The sequence below is a fragment of the Protopterus annectens genome, chromosome 2.part0 (assembly GCF_019279795.1).
Source record: "Protopterus annectens isolate FY-2018-M chromosome 2.part0, PAN1.0, whole genome shotgun sequence".
In the NCBI taxonomy this organism is placed as follows: Eukaryota; Metazoa; Chordata; order Ceratodontiformes; family Protopteridae; genus Protopterus; species Protopterus annectens.
The window spans coordinates 19,291,023-19,311,502 of record NC_056728.1 but is presented as its reverse complement, the minus strand read 5'-3'; the positions used below and the strand labels follow the sequence as shown (position 1 = coordinate 19,311,502).

The window sequence follows — 20,480 nt, the reverse complement described above, 5'->3', positions numbered from 1 at the left end:
TTTTGTGTATTCTGTAATTTCTTGGTGAGAAACCTCTGTAGTCTCTCTGATTGTTGCAGGTGGCTGGTGAGGTACATGCAAAAGGAAGCATTGTACTCAGTTATTGGTCTGATGAGGGCTGAGTATAATGGAATTATAATATCCTTAGATCTAGATGCAATGCCTGTACTTATAAGATGTGCCACATAGAAGGATTTCCTTACTACTGAGGATATGCGGTGGTCAAAGTTCAGATTGCTATCAAACTGAGTACCCAAATCACATACCGCTGGGTCTACACTTAGGGGGGTGCTGCCTATAATGTAATTAGCATGGATGTCAGCTTTCTCAAAGAAAATAATAATGCATTTTTTTTTCATTTATCTTTAATCCGTGGCTTTGGCACCAATCATTTGTCTGTGTTAACCCTGTCTACAGTACATTAACATCGTTATGGGACTCAATGATTGCTTCCAATTGTTAGTGAACTTGGTCAGCCACAGGCCATTCAAGTTTGCCTGGACTTCTGAGAAATAAATTCCAAACAGTAAGGGGCCCAGCACAGAATGCTGTGGTATGCCACTGGTGACAGTTTTTTTGCTAGAGGTGAAGTCACACACTTTGACAGTATGTGTCCTGTTGGTAAGCCAGTTGGCTACCCATCTAGTACTGTAGGGGTTAATTCCCAATTGGGAGAGTTTCTCTATAATACCAGAGTGGGATTGTGTCAGATGCCTTGGCGAGGACAAGATAAGCAGTATGCACTGTCTTTCCCTCATCCAGGGCCTTGGTGACGTTCTCAAAAAAGTCAGCCATGTTTAACAGGCATGAGTTACCTTTAACAAATCCAAACTGAGTTGGTTCCAGAGTCTGGAGATTACCTATGTCCTTGTTAATAAGGTCCATAATGATTCTTTCCATGGCCTTGCAGATGAGGCTAGTCAAGTTTATGGGCCTATAATTGCCAGGGTTAGTTGATGGTTACCCTTTGTGCAGAAGGATTACTTTTGCTGTCCTCCATTCTGCTGGAACACAGCCAGTTCACAGGCTGTGGTTAAAGAGGGATCCAAGTGGATCTGCAAGATCATGTTTTAGTTGTTTAAAAGGTAACCTGGGATGTTGTCTGGTCCCACTGAAGCTGTGTTTTTGGCCTTGGAGAGCACCGAGATGACCTGCTCTTTTGAGATAACAGGCTGAGGAATGGTGGCAGGTGTACTTTGGGGGATGACTGGAGGGAACAGGGTGAAGTTTGCTCCATACTTGTTGACTAGTAAGTTGGCTATTACCTCAGGTTCCGTATGGTTGGTGCCATCCACAACCGGTTCAGCACATAGCTGGGTATTCCCTTTTAGATTTTGGACATAGTAAAAGAGTGCCTTGTTATTATCCTTAGCTAGGAAGCTATTTTTGCTTCATAATTAGCTTTGGAGGACTTGACAAGATCTTTAATTTGTTTGTTTAAGATAGAGAGGGATTTCTTCCTCTGCTGAGACAGTTCCTTCTTGTTCTTGGACATTAGTTTCTTTCTGTTTAGCCTGTTTATACTAGAGGTCCACCAGGGTGGCTTGTTTTTTCGGCAAGACCTGGTTTTAATCCGGTCAGGTACAACCGATTCTATACAACTGCTTAAGTGGCATTGATGTACACCTCTACATAGGAGTCCATTTTATCTGTGTTTGAGGGATCTTTGAAACTGCTTATACCATCACTTAGTAGGAGGTAATTTGTGTTTGAAAAATTCTTAAGAGTTTTTGAGCTTGATGGGGTATCTGGTGTTATAGTTACATCAAGTGAGACTGATATGTGGTCCGATCTTACCAGGGAGGACATCATAAGTGGGGGGGGGTTGCAATCCTTTCCCATGTTAGTGAGTACTATGTCCAGGACATTTGAGCCTCTTGTGGGTGTGTTGCTTAGCTGTTCCAGAGGATTTGCATTGACAAAGTCCAAGAATCTCTGAGCCAGCATGTTTGTGGTCATGTATGTTTCCCAGTTGATGGTATGATAATTAAAATTACCAATGAGTAAGGTTTTGAGCTGCAAGGCATGTGGCTCCAGTAAGTCCAGATATGCAGTATGCTTTTCCTGTTTCATGGTTCAAGACCTATAGTTAGCTATGATGTGGTAGGGGGCTTTGCCTATAGTTAATTGGACATTGAGTATCTCAAAAGAGTCATACTGTTTGACCAGTTTTGAGATGTACTTATCCTTAATGAAGATGGATACACCTCCTCCTTTGGTTCTTTCATGCTCAGTTTGTGGACTGAATGTATGGAAGACACTGTAACCCTGCACAGCCAGGGTCCTTTCCACACCTTTGAATCATGTCTCGGTGACTGCATAGATGTCAGAATCTTCCAAAGTCAGAAGTGTTTCCAGGGAGTGCAGTTTCTTGTTTAAACTCCTGTCATTAAGCAGCAGTACCTTGAGTTTATCTACAGACGATTTTGTTGTGTTGTGAGGTTGGTTATTTTGACACTGACTAAAAAAGGCATAATAGGCATGGATAATGCCTTTTCCAATATCCGAAATCCTAGAGGAGACAGGTGCAGACCATCTCTGGCAAAGCAGCATGGCCTGTCGACCATGTCCTCCCAGGCTAACAGATATTGGATCCCCTCGGACTGACACCAGAAGCAAAGCCAATTGTTAAAGTCAATCAATTTTTGTACGTATTTTGGCATCATCCTTGTAGAAGGTAGAATGCTGCTTAAGGCTAGGCTTATACCTGTGTGTGACACAATCTGAGAGCTCAGTCATGTCTCTCTTCATATAGTCCGGTAAGGTATGTCTGAAGTAATTCTGCACCTCATGGACTATGATGGAGTCATACCGGTTGAGTGCGCGAGTGACTTGACAGATCCTGGCACCTGAGAGGCACTTAACCATAACCTGATCCTTATCCAGCCTGGTGATGTGAACATCCATGTATCTCACAATGGAGTCACCTATGACCAATACATTATGTTTTGTGGTGTTATGCCTTATGGGATTATTTGTTGAGACACTGGTGTGTGTATTATGTGTTGTAGTTGTTTTTTTGCACTGCTGTGTGTCTAAGTGGTTTCCATTTGGAAGGCCTCTGATCTTTTGGTAAGTTACTAGTGAGTACCTCTGGATATGTGGGTTTAAGTGTCATGTCCTAATTTAATGTGGGAAGTGTGTGTGTGCTGACAACCTGTTTGGCATTCGATTCGTCCTTATGTGAGAGTCTTGCCTCCAGTGTTATAGTGTAACTATATCTCTCACATAAAGTATTTGTTTCAGGAGTAAGTAGTTGACAGTATACATGAGACAATTGCTACAATACCTCAGGATGCCCATGTCTATCAGGCTGGCCAGATAGATGATGGAAAACTGCCCATCCGTGATAGGAGGCTCCTAAATGTGTGTTTTATTAGGGAAGGGAATGTGTTAATTTAACAGGACTGTGCTGGTTGCACCGAGACTACAAGGGGACCTATACTTTGTGTAGACTAAGACTGTAAGGCAACTCTCCTCAGTGCACACCTGCGTTGCAGAAAAGCTTGGAAGGTTTCGAGCCCAAGTGTAACAAGACCACACTAACTACAACAGTCCTACAACTAACAGATACAATGTAATACAGTCCAATTAACTACTTAAAGCAGCAGTAGACGATGCATTTTTTTGTTATAAAGGGCAAAAATAACAGCAAATAGCTTAAGAAACTGCTAAAGTACAGTCACAGTATATAACAGAAGTGCAAAAAAAAAAAAATACTTGGAGCCCTTTTGTGTGCTTGTCAAGACAGATAGACCAGGTAAATGGGTCTATATTACAACAGCGAAGAGGCGTTTAATCGAACGCCTCTTCGCTGACATATATAGAGCGAACGCACTAAAGCATGAATACTCAGAACAGTGATTTCTTTCCCTGGGAAAGAAACCGCTTGGCCTTCCCAGTGTGTTTGCCCCTTTCCCCACTGTAGTACGATCTTGGAGTTGGTATATTTAGTTAGGGGGGTGTGGGGGGCAGAGCCCCCCACATTGTAATGTTTGAAATGTGTGTGTTTGTGTGTTAGTACTACTTATTTCTTTCCCAGGGAAAGAAATCAGTATTCTGAGTGTTTGTGCTTTAGTGCGTTCGCTCTATATGTGCCGGCGAAGAGGGGTTCGATTAAATGCCTCTTCGCTGTTGCAATATAGACCCAGGTAAACACCTACTGCCACTAGATGAATAAGCCCAGTCCTCCTAATGAAAAAGCACAGTAAAGGAGTGTCCAGTGAAATACTGCCACAAGCAAATGTAAAAGATATGAAATGCTACCACAAACAAACGTAAAGATACGGATACAGCAGTGTGTACATTATACAGTTTATAAAAGTGTGAATATTCAAAAAAAGTACTTTGCTTACAGAATTTATAAAGACACTAAAAACAAGACAAGCTGATTAATAAGCCCCAGTGCACTAGATGGAAAATTCACTTAACTCTTCATGTAAAAACAAGCTCTTGCTAGAGTGTTAAAATATACTACTTTATCCAACAGCTAGCTAGATAATGTATTCTGAGTAAGTAAGTCAGTAGAACAGACAATGAGAGGCAAAATGCACTTTTTCAATATAAGCACAAGTAACTAATGTATTTTGGCTTTTCCCAGTTAGGGGTTGCCACAGCGGAACTCCGGTCTACTAATGTTGGCAGTGGATTTTTATGGTGCTGAGGTGCCAGCCCGATGCCCAGCTTTCAAGGAAGGTACACCCATTCACACACACACCTACCTGCATGTCTTTGAATGTCACTTAAGGCACTCCAGCAGAGAATCGAACTGGAGAACCTCTTGCTGTGAGGTGACAACACTAACCGCTGCACCACAGCAGCCTATTCAATATAAGCACAAGTAAAGACAAATAATTCAAGATATCAACAGCAGTGTAGAAAGGGAGGAACTTATTAAGCTCAATTTACAGTAAGGGAGAGCAGCTTAAAATCACCTACCTCTGCTGAAGATAACTGTATCTCAGGATCTCTTCTTAACCAGTAAGAATATAATTTTCTTACTATGGAACTTAGCAACCTCTAACAGTAATAACCTATGGCCAACTAAATGCAGTCTATGTGCCCACCCATACTAAGTCCAATTTTCTGAAATAACCCAGGAAGACCCATCATTAGCTGGTTACAATCTCTCTACAAAGATATTGCCTTTTGTGTTTCCAGCCACAGTACAGGTGCAACTGGGTGATCACATGTGTGGATAGCACAAAGAAAAAAGTCAAATAATGAATTAGAAAAAGTCACACTGGTGGCAGGTTAGCAGATCTCTCATGGGATGTTTGCAGTTTATAGGTTAGTACTAAGCTAACTGCCCTTGTGAGACATTTTAAGCCTAGTCAATTATCCCTTGTGAGGCTCAAACTCTGCACCTTGTGTTTGTAAGGCAAACATCTTAATCATTAGGCCACCCTCCCAACCTTTGAGGGTCTTCCTTCTGCTGTAAAGAAAAGAAGGCAAATAATGGCTTCAGGCATGGTGTTAATGATGCTTTCTTGCTTCATCTTCAGCCCTCTGCTGCACTTTACGTCTTGCCTTTTGCTTCTAATCTCTAAAAGAAGGCATATTGCAGTGATTCTCCTGGGGGAAGCATTTTTGCAGGAAGTTTATTATACTTTATCCTGACCAGTGATGCAGTAGCCAAGTCTGTTCTGCATTCATGCTGACATCACAAGCAGATAACTAACTTTATATACAGACTGGCATGACAGTGAAAAATTATGATACTTAACCAAAAGGAAAAACAAGATGACAGTGTCAGTTGACTTCATGGAAGATTTGCACATTTTTTCTTATTTAAAATGTAGTTAAAAAATATATGTAAAAATCACAATTTCAAACTAATTACTATTAAAAACTTGAAATAAAAAAACAGTGCAAGAAATTACTTACTGTTGTCCATGTGTAAATATAGCCATCAATGTTCAACACAGGCAACATATAAATGTCTATATTTTTAAACAGGCGTTCAATCTTTGGGTCATTTTTGTAGTTTTGTAACACCTGTAAAGAGAAAACAACAGATAATGAATCCAGAAGGGAAGTCTAATGATGAAAATGCTAATCATACCAATAAAGTTTACTTTGCTGGAATCCAAGAGAGCAAAAATCATTTATTCCCATACATACCTAAGGATTTTTAAAGCTTAAGTTTCAAGATTTTAATATGATCCACTGTAAAACAATGGTTATTAGCCCAACATTTTCCCACAGCTGTTACTACAGCTATCCATTTAACTGAACAGACTTACAAAATAAGCTCTGAAAATAAAAGGCTCAGCAGCTGTTTTAGCTACCCATGACCAAGAGGAATTAGCTAGATAGTTTCATCAGCAGTTATTGCAACTTTATCAAAAGGAACTGGCTAAATAGCTCCACCAGCTGTTTTTACAGCTTAATTCAAGAAAGATATTACTAAAACCGAAAAAATCTGGCTAATAGCTCCAACAGCTGTTACCCTAGCTAAAGTTAGAAAGATTTGTCGAAAGTTACCCACAGCTGATACAACAGCTTCCTACAGCTTCTGGCTTAAAAATTATCCCCAAAAGTTGTTACACGCTCATCAAAAAGATTGTGTCTATGGCTCCAGCAGCGGCCACTATAACTAGCTCCAGTCACTTGCTCTCAAGCCTATGCCAACCGCAGCTTGGTCTTGTTAGTCCTGAAGTAAGCTTGTGTAAACAACCACTGACTACATATACCCTATTTCCTTTGTGTATTTAGTATATTTGTTCTGTTCTAATAGTTTTCCCTGTGTTTATTTTAATACCACTATGATATCAATCTTTTTGTATTTGCTGACTTTATGAAAATTGCATATTTTTATTCATTTGTTTTGATCTGTTTCATCTGCTTTGCATTCATATCATGGCTGAAAATGTTTCTTTGGATCATCTTACCTACCCAGTTAACAAATGAATAAGCATAAAATAATTAAGATTACAAATGTCTTTTAGAAATGGAGCATTGAAACATATCCAGTGGCAGGAGAGTTGTTGTTTCATAATTAAATTATTCAGTATTGTACAAAATAAAGAAGAAATCTAAAACTAGTTTACTCTCTTTGCTGGAAAACTTGTAACGGTTTAGAAAAATTACTTCTGATTTGCTGTTATTCAATAAATGCATATTTATTTTCTGCATTTGTCTAGAATGAGGAAACTGGCAGAGCCACACTTCACTCTGCCATAATACTGCATCCCACATTATGGTAACAGTTTGGAATTTTGGGAAGAGTATCCAAGACATTGTTAATATAGTGTCAGTGTTTTGTGTGTCTTTAAAATGGGGGGGTCTGTGTTACGGATAATGAAGTACCAGAATTTACCAGAATTTCTTTTGTTTGTATAGCATTTTGTTTTTTGAAAGCTGGAAGCAGTTTGCTTTGTAGAACCAAGTGGCTTTTTAACAAGGTTATAGAGTTGAGCAAATCCTTGTTGAGTCTTTGGAAAGGTATGGAATACAAAGTTTTGAGCTGTCTTTTAAGCCATAGGTTTTAGATGGGTATATGTACACTATAAATTTTAAGGAATGCTTGTCATACAGTGAACAGAGAAAGATTGTTGTGACTGTGGCTAATTCTAAAGGGTTTTGTAGGGACAGTATGTGTGACCAATCCTTTTTAAAAGGGTTCATTTTTGAGAGCATTGGTTCTTTCTATAGTTTTTTTGCATAGAAGATGATGATTGAGGAACATTAGATTTCTTCATGTGGCTAGAGAATGTTACTGGATGTGGTTACTGATAGATGATGGAAGAATATACAGATCAGAGATGATGTTTGGCTTATTGGTAATTACCAGCTCAAAGAGAAAATGATTACCAGTTTTAAGGTTTGATCTCATTAGCCAAACTAGATATTGATCAAAAATATGGTCATATATAAACAAACTTATACATGCGCATGTGCAAACACACACACACACACACACACACACACACACACACACACACACACACACACACACACACACACACACACACACACTCAGAAACACAAGAAATTGCTTTACTCTGAATGCATATAACATTGCATTTGCAAATCATCAAAAAGGAATCTGGTAATTCTGACTACTGAAAGTCAAGTGGAGATGGTCAGATGGATTACCTTTACATCATCGAAACTTCACTTTGCTGAACTTTAAAATTGCGAGATGACTTTGCCAAAAACTTTAATGAACATTCGGATCATGAAATTTACCCCGGGAGAGGAGGCACTTGCCCAAAACTAATAATCAAACACATCAAAGTATAACAAACCCACCCAAGTGGGGGACTTCGCCCTCACATCTCTCCCACACCTCATAACTAAATATACCAACTCCAAGATTGCACTATAATGGGGAAAAGGGCAAAGTTCCTCATGTTGGCCAACTATCTCCTTTCCCAGAGTAAAATTCCAGTGATCTGACCATTCATGAAAGTAAGTTTGTGGCAAGGTCGTCTTGTTTTAAATTTCAGTGAACTGAAATTTCGACCATGTAAAGGACACCCAGTCAGACATATATTTTGTTTCTACCTCTGAAAGATGGTACACAAAGCAGATGAAAACAATTCAAAACTTTACTGGGGGAATGCATTCACGGTCATATGTTCTAGAATGTAAACATGTAAGAATGATTGCAAATTGTAAAGTGATGTTCATGTGTTCTTCTTTATCAGGTGGCTAATCATTTATTGCTGTATAGTGGCAAAGCACGGCATTTAGTGAATGACTGTGTTATGTTGTCCTCTGAAAGGCTTATATACTGGATGCAGATTAGTATCTGTGCAGAATTACTGTGAATGGAGAGAAACCAGTCATTTAGATAATTGTGTAGCGCGCACACAAAAGTCAAATTACTTCTCCAAATATTTATTTTTCTTTAATTTTTTTATTTTACTTTTGTTCCCTACTTCTAATGCTGATCATCCATGTTCCCCTTCCTCAGTCTGTTGTTTCATTTCTTCATGGAAGGTGAATTATACTGTGGCTAAGGTATGGAGTTTAGTGGGGTGGGGGTGAGAATTGGACAGGGGATGAACCATTTGTAAATGGGGGTGGAGTATGCAGTAATGCCTCATGCAAGTCACGTGTATTATGGTCCTGTGCCTGTGACTAGGAGGTAGTGTACTCCAAATCTAACCCCAACCAATTGCAGTAACTAAATGACACACCTTTCTTATTTTTACAGCAACAGCTGTTTTCTTCCCTTCTTTTCTAAATTTCACCATTGCACATTGTAATACATAGACTATATTAAAGACTAGAATCATATAACATTTTCACCTAAGGAACAAAAAAAAAACTTTTGTGCAGAGTGTTATTAGCTGTTTTACCTCCACAGTAATTCAGAATTTACAATCAGAATTATCACGAGATTACATTAATTAAGGTCTAACCTGTTTGTTTCCTTGCTTTGCTTTCTTATGTTGAAACTTAAATTTGAATGATCAAAACTTGTTTTGTGGTATCCTAACAGAGTAATTACTGCTGTATGTGACTCTCATGGTATAAATGTGATTTAGTCTCCTGGAGTATGAAAATCTTACCTCTTTGGTGAACCACTGGCAGAAGGCTGGTGCAATCCATTCCCGTGCATGTATCCCACAGTCCATCCAAATTATCTTCTTTGGTTTCTCTGAGCTAAAGCCAATCTAAATTAAAGATTGAGTCAGTTAAATGCTAATGTTTTAAAGTAAGTAACAAAGCTGATATCTTTCTTACAACATGAGTATTATTTTCAGTGTATAAATGCAACATACAGAATGTTCATCTTCCTTCTAAAATGTTGAGTTAATTTAGTCAGGAAGATGTCTACAAGCCCTTTCTTACATCAGTTTTAAAATTGTAAGTGAATATGCCGCACATTTGCCTTCTTTCATGTAGAAGAGTGTACAATCAGGTCTGATGAAGCAATGTTGAGCATTGCAAAAGCGCTCACAATTTCTTATTATTAAACTAGTGGATTTTATTGAATTGTGTCCATCGTCTGCCTTATTTAGGTTTGTTTTTGTTTAAGAATTACAGAATGCAAAGCACAATTCATTACTTCTAGAGATGCATCACTGCAGGCTAAAAATATGAGACTACTTCCACCTGCTGGTCCCTATTGAAATGGCAAGGCAAGAAAAAAATAAACCACAATTTGACATAAAGAAAAAAAACATACACAGCTCGTGCATCCACACAGTTCCTGAAAAAATGTCAAAGATGAACTGAAACCGCCCCCCCCTCGAAAACAGAAGTTATGAGGAGATATATATATATATATATATATATATATATATATATATATATATATATATTGTTTAAAACAATTGCTTTCGAAATACATATAACAATATTATTAATGTTAATTTAAAATAATATTAATGTGTACAATGTTAAATAATATTGATTTTAAAGTTAACTTGACTGTTATTAATTACATTATATTTACAAATTAAATAAAATGCTAACTAAATTAACATTTACATATAAAAAAGTTAAATAATATATTGAATTCCTATGAAAAAATTCACAATTGAAATATTAAGCAATAAAATGTTTTTATAAACCTTTAAAAACTTTTTTATATAATTCGGGTCAAATAGTCCGGGATCAAATTGTCCACCAACTATTCCCATAGACAATAAATGTAAATTTAAATATGAAAATGTATATACCTGCATTGGGGTCAGATCATCCGGGGTGAAACTGTCCTGCTTCCTCCCCAATTGCTTTCTTGTGAATTACTTATCCAATCTCTCTCTTGCCAATGTTTTGTAACCTCCTCTGATCGAGTCCTATAGTTATTGTGCAATATTTTATAAGCCTACTAATTATTCCTTTTTTAACAGCAACTTCTGTTCTAGATTCAATTAAAAACTCTTAACAGAGCAGGTCTCTCACTTAGGATTTACCTATCCATTTCTCTTAGCCTAATCTTTGATATCAGTTTCAGATAGGGAAGGCAGTCTCTAGCCTGCAGTCCAAATGTCTTGGCCTCTTTCCATTCTGTTAGCTTTCCCTTTGTAATTATTTGTTTACAAAGTACATGAATTATATGGTGCTATTGCCTTTACTCCCCTGATATAGCTGTCATTACTGAAACATGGCTTAAGCCTCATATTAAATCTGAAGAATTTCTTCCCAATGGTTATAACATTCTCAGAACTGATAGCGTATCTAGACATGGTGGTGGGATTGCCATTTTGTTTAAAGACAATCTTAAATTGACACAACCATACTCTACTCCACCTGATATCCCTAATTCAGAAGTTTCAGTAGCACGCCTAGATATGAATAATCTTAAGTCCATTATCTTTATAGTGCTCTACCTGCCCCCTGCTAATAACCTCCAAAATATTGAAAACATCCTTGAATGGGGCTCTACCAACTTCAGCCATGAAACTTTTATACTTGGAGATTTTAACCTTGACTAGACTACTTGTTCTTCTAACCCACCTACTAACTTTATAAACCTGTACAATGTCTGTCAAAAAATTAATCACCTCACACACATCAAAAAACTCACCAACAGGCAATCCATTCTTGATTGGATTTTAAAAAACAAATCCAATATTAGCTAAGATGCTGGGTGTCTCCCTGACACACTAAGCAATCACTTCCCTACCTACTTGATTAGAAAACATAAACACAATTCCTGTAACATTTCATTTTGCTAAATTTGCAATAAAAACACTTTTCTCCTACCTTATTTAATACTCTTCTTCAGCATTATGACTGGGCACCTCTAAAAACTCTTCAATTATGCTTTCCTACAAATACTTAATGCTCTAGCCCCAATCAGAAAAATTCATACCAAATAAAAACAGCTTCCCTGGTTATCAAAAGACACAAATCTTCTACTAAAACAAAGGGACAGAGCCTGGTATCTCTTTCAGAATAACAGAAGTAAACAAAATCTCATTACCTACCAACAACTTGGAAATCAAACCAAAAAACTAATTAAACAAAACAAAAAAAAAAACTACTTCCAAACAAATCAGCTAAAAGACCAGAGAAATCCCAAAAGATTCTGGCAAACAATGAACCTTCTTCTCAACCCAGGAAAACCCAGTACCCCAGCCCCAACTCTGACCAACCCCAAATGATTGCATAGCCACTCAATTTAACTACCATTTTATTAACTCAATAACCTCTCCACTAAACAGAACCCCTAATATGCCTCTGTCCACACCTCAAGCCTTCAACAACAATTCTACTCCCCTCTATCTCAAACCTCTCCAAACAAGTTATTTTAAAAATCTCCTTTCTAAACTAAAACCTTGCACACTAGCTGCAGACCAGCTACCTAGTGACTTTCTACAACTAGCTGCTACTTCCATCGCTTATCCTATATCTATTCTTATTAACCATTTTATCTCTGAACAGTACGTACAACTCCTCTGGAAAATATAAAGGTGGTCTTTCTACTGATGTATCCAACTACAGACCCATAGCCATTTTGTCACCACGTACCAAAATCTTAGAAAAATGTATACACAAACATATCTTAGAGCACCTTCTGTCAAATAATCTGTTATCTAATACACAATATGGCTTGCGACCTAGGCACAGCACCAGTACAGCTCTAATTAGCTTTACTAACACCATAAATCAACTGAAAAACAAAAACCAACTAGTCTCTGCTACCTTCCTAGATAAGTCAAAAGCATTTGACCCTGTATCTCATCAAATACTTCTCAATAAACTGGCTTTCTACCACTGCAGCTCTGAAGCCCTAAGCTGGTTTCATAGCTACGTATCAGATAGGAAACAAGCCACTTTATGGGACAATAAACTCTCTCCCTAGCTCTCTATATGTGTAAGAATCCCACAAGGATCTATCCTTGGCCCACTTTTATTCACAATTTTTACCAATGACCTAAACTCTTCAGTAAATCCAGCCTCAATCATACAATATGCTGACGATGCTTCCCTAATCTGCTCTGTCCCCTCTACCAAGGAACTCCAAGAAAAACCTCAGGCAGCCCTCCACAATATTGAAAACTACTTAACAGCACATCAACTTATACTTAAACCCAATAAAACCAAGCTTATGGTCTTCTATGATACCTCAACAACAACCAACCAACCACCTATCTCTATTTCCTCCTCTAATGGCACAAAAATAGAACACATTGAATGCACAAAACCTCTTAGTATCACCATTGATAGTGGACTTCAGTTTGACAAACACCTTGCACTAACAATTAAAAAGGTTCATGTCAAACTGGGTTCTCTCTATAGGGCTAAATTGTATCTTACTGACCATGCTAGACATGCAACAGCCAGGATCTCTTATCTTCCCTGCTTTACTGTTCACAAATATTTACAAATCTTCGCAAATCTGAACTGAATAGCCTTCAATCTTGCTATAACAAAATAGCCAAATTTGCCACTAATCAGTCTCAAAGATCTCACCATTGCACTGCCCTTCTCTAGCTGAACTGGTTAGAGCTCCCTCGCCTGCTTACTCTGACTCAGCTACTAAATGCCCATACAGTCTTATACAAACCTGACAACTGCCCAGCTCTATCTGACCTTGTCCATCCCTACACTAACCTAAAATCTCTTAGGTATGCTGATAAAATATTGTTGAAGGTTAACAAAACCCAAAACTCTCATGGTGCCTCCTTATACTCACACATCATTGCCAAACACTGGAATTCTCTGCCTCAGCATATTCTGTCCATCAATGATATGCATTTATTTAAACAGTCCCTAAAGAAATATTTAACCAAACATAGGCTTTGCTCATGTTCTCCACCAGGCTAACTAATTTATAAGTTCATAGGTAGGTACAAGGCTATCTGCCCGAGGGCATTTATAAGCCTAGCCAGAGTGTGTCGGCTTTCACCGCCCCATTGATTAATTAACTGAGCCTCTGTCAAGCAGAGCCAATGAAGTGATCCCAGGGGTGTATTTTCTGTTAATCATCCACTCGGCAAGGCTTTTCTTGAAGAGTGTCAGTGAGGGGCTCTGCCTACTGTAGTTAGGAATTTTGTTCCAAAGCATGGGGAGTCTCTATGACAGGAATCTATCCCTCCAGCATGTTCTATTTATTGTTGTGGCGAGGTTTAGCTCACTAGAGCACATGGCTCGCAGTGACTTGGATTTCTTTAGGTGGAGCATGTCCATCAATTCTGAGTTGGACATGGCTTTGTAAGTCAGGCAGAGATCACCTCTGAGTAAGCGATATGTCACTAAGTACTGACGGAGTTTTTTCAGTCGGGCTGCATAGGACATATGGTTGAGGCCAGTAATCCTCTTGGTGAGGTGCTTTTGTGGTCTTTCCAGCTGTTGGAAGTGTCTTGTGAGGTACATCCCAAATGGGGCATTGTACTCTATGATGGGTCTGATGAGTGACGAGTAAAGGGGCACTATAACCTCTTTATTTCTAGATGCAAACCCCTTAGTAATTAGATGGGCCACATAGAAGGATTTCCTAACTACTTTGGCAATATGATTGTCAAAGGAGAGATTACTATCTACCTGAGTCCCCAGATCTCTTATTACCTCTTCTGTATTAAGGGGGCTGCCACCTATGTGGTAATTCGTGGGTGTTTTGTTTTTCCCAAACGGGATGACTATGTATTTTTTGGCATTTAGCTTGAGGCCATGACTTTGACACCAGGTGTCTGTCTCAGTAAGGCCTTTTTGAAGGATGTCCATGTCAGCCGGAGAGTCAATTATGGCTCCCACTTTGCAGTCATCAGTGAACTTCGTTAGCCATAGTCCTCCTGTGTTTGCCTGTACTTCTGAGAAATATATGCCGAACAGTAGGGGTCCCAGAACCGAGCCTTGCGGGACACCACTTGTGACTGGTTTAGAGTCTGACCTGGAGCCCACTATTCTTACCATGTCTGTAAGCCAGTTTCAACCCATCTTGTGACGTAGGGGTTTATGTTCAGGCTGGTGAGTTTTTCTATAATACCCAAGTGAGGAATGGTGTCGAACGCCTTGGCGAGATTAAGGTAGGCTGTGTGAACCACCTTTCCCTTGTCTATGCCCTTGGTGACTGTCTCGAAGAAGTCAACCAGGTTTAGTAGGCATGATCTGCCCTTAACAAAGCCGAACTGGGTCGGGTCAAGTGTTTGGAGGTTCCCAATGTCTTTGTTAATGAGTTCCATGATGATGCGCTCCATAGCTTTGCAGACCAGGCTAGTCAGACTTATGGGGTGATAGTTACCAGGGTCAGTTGTGACCCCTCCTTTGTGGAGCGGAATAACTGTTGCTGTGCGCCATTTTATGGGCACGTAGCCTGTGGAGAGGCTGAGGTTGAACAGCGTGTTTAGGTGGGGGGTTAGTTCATTCTATAGTACGTGCAAGACGCAGCCTGGGACACCATCTGGCCCCACTGATGCTGTGTTTTTGGCTTTTGAAAGGGCTGTTTTCACCTGTGCTTCTGTGATTTCTGGGACACTACACTTTTCTGGTATTGTTGTGGGCCCTTTTGAAGGTGAGAGGGAGGTGAAGTTTGCACTGAATCTATCTGCCAGGATGTTGGCAATATCAGTAGGTTCAGTATATTTTGTGCTATTTTGCACTAGCTCAGAGCATATCTGCGAGTTGCCACTTAGATTCTTGACATAGATGATTATCTTTCAAATCCTTGGCTATTTTTCTTTCAAAGTTAGCCATGGATGATTTTATGAGGGACCTTAGTTTCTTACTGATACTGATCAAGGATGTTTTTCCTTCTTGGGATTTGCTTTTTTCTGAACTAGTTTCCTCCTTTTGTTGTATAACCTGTTTATGGCAGGGGTCCACCAGACTGGTTTCCTTCTCTTAGGGAAGTGAGTCTTGGTTTTGCTAGGGATGGCATGATCCATGCATCCTTGCAGGTGCTCATAGAGTGCAATTGTAAAGGATTTTGCATCTGAGGCAGTGGTATCCTTTAGCGTGGGGGGCTGTGAAACTTACCACCTCTGCCTTAAGTAAGGTGAAGTTTGCTTTAGAAAAGTTTTTCATTGTGGTTTCCTTGGTTGGGGGTGGTGGTGGGGTGTGGACATCCAGGGTGATTAGTTTATGGTCTGATCTAACCAGTGATGGGTTGACCTCCGGTACAGAACACCTGTCGCCCATGTTGTTGATGACCAGGTCCAATATGTTGTGACCTCTGGTAGGAGAGTTTACCAGCTGATCCAGGGCATTTGAGATGATAAATTCCGGGAAGCGCTGAGCCTGGGAGTTTGTACTCAAGTAGTTTTCCCAGTTAATGGTAGGATAATTGAAATCGCCCAATATCAGGGTATTCGGTAGGACCTTCATGTTTTCCAATGTCTCTAGAAAGGCAGAGTGGTGGTCCTGGGTCATGGAGGGTTATCTGTAGCAGGCCACAATTTGCATTGCAGATTTGCCTGATATTAATTGCACATGGATGATCTCAGAGGTATCATGCTATGCCACTAACCTGGAGGTGTATCCTTGATGAATATGGGTACAACCCCTCCTTTTGTGTTTTGGTCCGTGTTCTGTGGCCAAAATGTGTGGTATGAGTTGTAGCATAGTAGTGCTGGAATGCTCTCTGGAGCCTTGAACCAGTTTCAGTTACTGCACAGATGTCGACATTCTCCATACTTAGGAGTGCTTCGAGTGCATGCATTTTGAGATTTAAACTCCTGGCGTTGAGTAGCATAACCCTCATTTTTTTACTTGTGCTGTTTACAGAGGTGGGTTTGAATTTAGAGCCTTGCCTAAAAAAGGCACCATGGGGGCAGCAAGAGCCTTGGCCAGTATTCGAAAGCCAAAGGGTGACAGGTGCAAGCCATCTCTTGTGAAGCAATGCGGCTTGTCGAGCATGTCATCCCAATCTGACAGACACTGGTTCCCCTTTGAATGACACCAGAAGCTTAGCCAATTGTTGAAATTGATCATTTTTTCTTTATACTGAGGTATCATTCTTGGTGAGGGCAGGATGCTACTCAGGGTCAGGGTCATACCTGCCTGGGCTACATGATCAGAGAGCTCTTCCATGTCTCTTTTCATGTAGTCAGGGAGGTACATCTCAGGTCATTCACACTAACATGAACAATGACAGAGTCATATTTGTACTTGTTCTGGAGTGACATGAGTGCTTGTGTTATGTGGCGGATTCTGGCTCCCGGCAGGCAGCTAACAGTAACCTTCTCCTTGTCCAGCCTAGTGAGTGGGGTGTCAGTATGCCTGACTGTCAAGTCACCTATTACTAGTGTGTTAGGTATGTTATTTTGCCTTAAGGACTATGATTGTGCAGCACATTGATTTTGTGTTTTATGTGTTGTCTGGTTTGTGACGGGAGGTGCAGCTTTTGTGGGTGTCTGCTTTGGAGCTCTCTGATGTTTTTGCAGGTTTTTATTTAGAGACTCTGAGTATGATTTTGTGTATTTATGTGTATTTTTTACCAGTGCTGGTTTAGTAGGTCTGTGTGAGACTGGAGGTGTGGTGCAAGTGTTAATCTTGTCCTCATGACTGTCTGTTCCAGTCTTGGGTGGAGAGACCTTAGCCTCGAGTTTGGCTGTATAATTGCATCTCTCGCATATGTTAGTGTTTTGTGGTAGGAGGAGAGGGCTGTCTGTGTACATGAGGCAGTTGTAACATTGCCTCAGGATACCCAGATTCACCAGCTGGACTGGCACCTGAAGTTGCCCTTTGGTCATGCCTGAATATTAACCCCTTACTGTCTAACTTCCTTCTCTCCACCACCCATTGTCAATATTTCTTGGCAACTGACCCTTCTTAGCTTCAGTTTGTGATATTTGTTTCCTGAAAAAAAAAAAAAAAAAATATATATATATATATATATATATATATATATATATATATATATATATATATTTTTTTTTTTTTCTGTATGAATAGTATAAGCTTATTATACTACCATTATATGCTTTTAGATACAATGTCAAGGAACTTGCATCTGAACTCCTATTGTAATTATCATATGTACAAATGTATAATTATGTAATCTTCTTTGGAACTTTCCTCCCTGGGTCTCTGTTGAAAACGGGCTTCTGGCCCAGTCGAACACTACCTGGTTATCAAATGTAAATAAATAAATAAAATGTTCCCAGTACCTTGCTTTTTTGCCAGTTTTCTCTAGTAAATTCCAACCCCCTCTTGCCTATTCTTTGTACAGCTAATTGCTGTCATCCCTATCAGCAGAATCTCCTTTCTCCATTTTCATGTCGACGTAGTTCTTAGAATACTTTTTTGCTACTTTATGAATATAATATTCTGTATGGTTATTATTATTCTCCTTAAGGATCTGCATCCAAAATCCCAGTCTATCCTCATTTCTTGAATTCTCCCATTTCAACGTCATCCCTCTCCACTTTGAATTATAACTTTCTAGTTGTGTTATGTATATGAGCCTTAACTGTGTAGCTCAAAAATATCTCTTCAAATCAGATAATGCTAAAGCACCTTTCGTTTCTTTGAGATTTTAGATACTGTAGTGCAGTGTTTTGATGCAGGACAGGCTCCCATGTCAGTGCATCGTTATCTCTTCTTCTACGTAATGGTAGTACTTCATTCAGTTTGTTTCCTGTCACATGTCAACTGTAGATATCTAGTTAACTCTGACAAGGACAGTCCCAAACCCAGCTGCAAAAGGAGGAGTGTGATCACCATGCTGCAGTGACCAGAACTGGGAAACCAGTGAAACCAGGCAAGAAACCACGTGGAAATTCAGACAAACTCATTGCCTGTACAGCACCCTCAAGTGACTGAGTCGGAAGATCAAATCCACCAGCGACAACATCAAAAAAAACAGACAGGACATGCACTTACCTTGTAAATGCCTGAAACTTTGGAGGGAATTCTTTCAAGAGCTTTACAACCATGACACACCTCATGGACCAATGGTCGATCTGCCACCCATCGATCTCTCTGTGGCCCCAATGACTGATGCAAAGCCAATAGTCGGAGAGGTGAAATCCGCTATCATAACACTGAGAAACAGCAAGGCACCAGGAGTAGACCAGGTCACTGTGGAAGCAATCAAGGCTGGACGTGATATCTTGCTCCACCGACTCCATGCACTGATTGAGCTGCTTTGGGTTATGGAACAGATACCATCTACATGGAAGAAGGCCTTCAATGTACCCATCCACAAAAACAACAGTGGACAGACCACATAGGAATTTAATATATTATTTAACTTTTTTATATGTAAATGACAGCAGGGAATGAAAGAACTACCATAGCATCAGCCTGCCTTCCATCATCAGCAAAGTCTTTATGAAGATCATACAAGAAACACCATGAGCAAACCAGCAGGGAAGAACAGGCCAGATTCAGACCAAACAGAGAATGCTGCAATCAGATCTTCACCATCCGTCAGCAAATGGTGGAAAGAATCCAGTGTTGACAATGTACAGTTATCATCTTTATCGATTTCAAGTCTGCATTTGACTGTGTCCACTGGCCTGCCCTGTGGAAGACATTGGAGATTGAGTACATGCTAAAGAAAATCATCAGACTCCTTCAAACGTTACAATGATTCATCCAGCCAGATGCGCATTCGGAACAAACTGTCTGAAGAGCTTACCATCCAGACTGGGGTCCATCAAGGGAATGTGATCTGTCCATTGCTGTTCAGTGTAGTGGTGGATGCCATCATGAGGAGAGTATTTGAGGGCAGGAGTGGAATCCAGTACAATGAAGCTCATTTTGTGACTGACCTGATGTTCACCGATGACCGTGCCATTCTCACATGCAGTGATGCCAAGGTTACAGATATCCTCTACAATATTGCCTGCATCACCCAATTGAATGGCCTATAGATAAATGTGGACTAGACCAAAGTGATGGCAACTACTAGGTCACAAGCCACCATCCAACTTGTGAGGAGTTCAGATTGAACAAATGCAAGAGTTCAAGTGTCTGGGTTCGCTTGTCCAGGAAAAGAAGGTGGCATCAACAGCTGAAGTCCGTAACAGTATTGGACAAGCCACCACAGTATTTGCCTTGGTCAAGTGGTTTCTATCAAAGAGGATAAGCATCTCTTTCACCATCATGATTCACCTTTTCTGGGCACTGATCTTGCCAATTCTCCTTTATGGATCGGAAATGTGGATCCTCCTCAAGCCAGACCTGAACAAGCTTGAGGTTTTCCAAATACGATGCCTGGACCAAATCTTGGGAATCTCACTTTATGACTGCATTAGAAACAAGAGCATCTGGACCAGATGTAATCATCAGCCAACAATCAGCAAACAGATCCAGAAGGGGAGGCTGCACATTTGGACATGTCTACAAGATGTACAATTACAGAGAGGGCACCCCCGCAAACTGGAGAGTTCACAAATCTGCACTAAAGAATGCATTGGCTAAACAGATTGAAGAGGACCTGTGAAGCTGGTGACTCAACCTACAGGTGGTCAGATACATTGCTGTGGACAGCACGACATGGAAAGGCATCATGAATGAAGTCCGGAATACAGCGACACCCACAGCAGCATACTGACTACAGGGTTGACCACCTCTGCCAGCCACCAGCTAGGGAAAAAAGAAGAAGAAGATTTCTAGTTTGATTT

General features: G+C 39.9%; 1 protein-coding gene across 2 annotated transcripts in view; it reads right to left on the bottom strand.

The window, feature by feature from the left end:
- The window catches only part of LOC122792929 (carboxypeptidase O-like), a 392,520-nt gene that overhangs the window by 190,172 nt on the left and 181,868 nt on the right, over positions 1 to 20,480 (bottom strand). For both annotated transcript variants that reach the window (XM_044060502.1, XM_044060503.1), the window contains exons 6-7: positions 9,525 to 9,629; positions 5,887 to 5,997 (exon numbers count right to left, since the gene is read on the bottom strand). In XM_044060502.1, the coding sequence (XP_043916437.1) occupies positions 5,887 to 5,997; positions 9,525 to 9,629 (216 nt within the window). The remainder of the gene's footprint in view (positions 1 to 5,886; positions 5,998 to 9,524; positions 9,630 to 20,480) is intronic.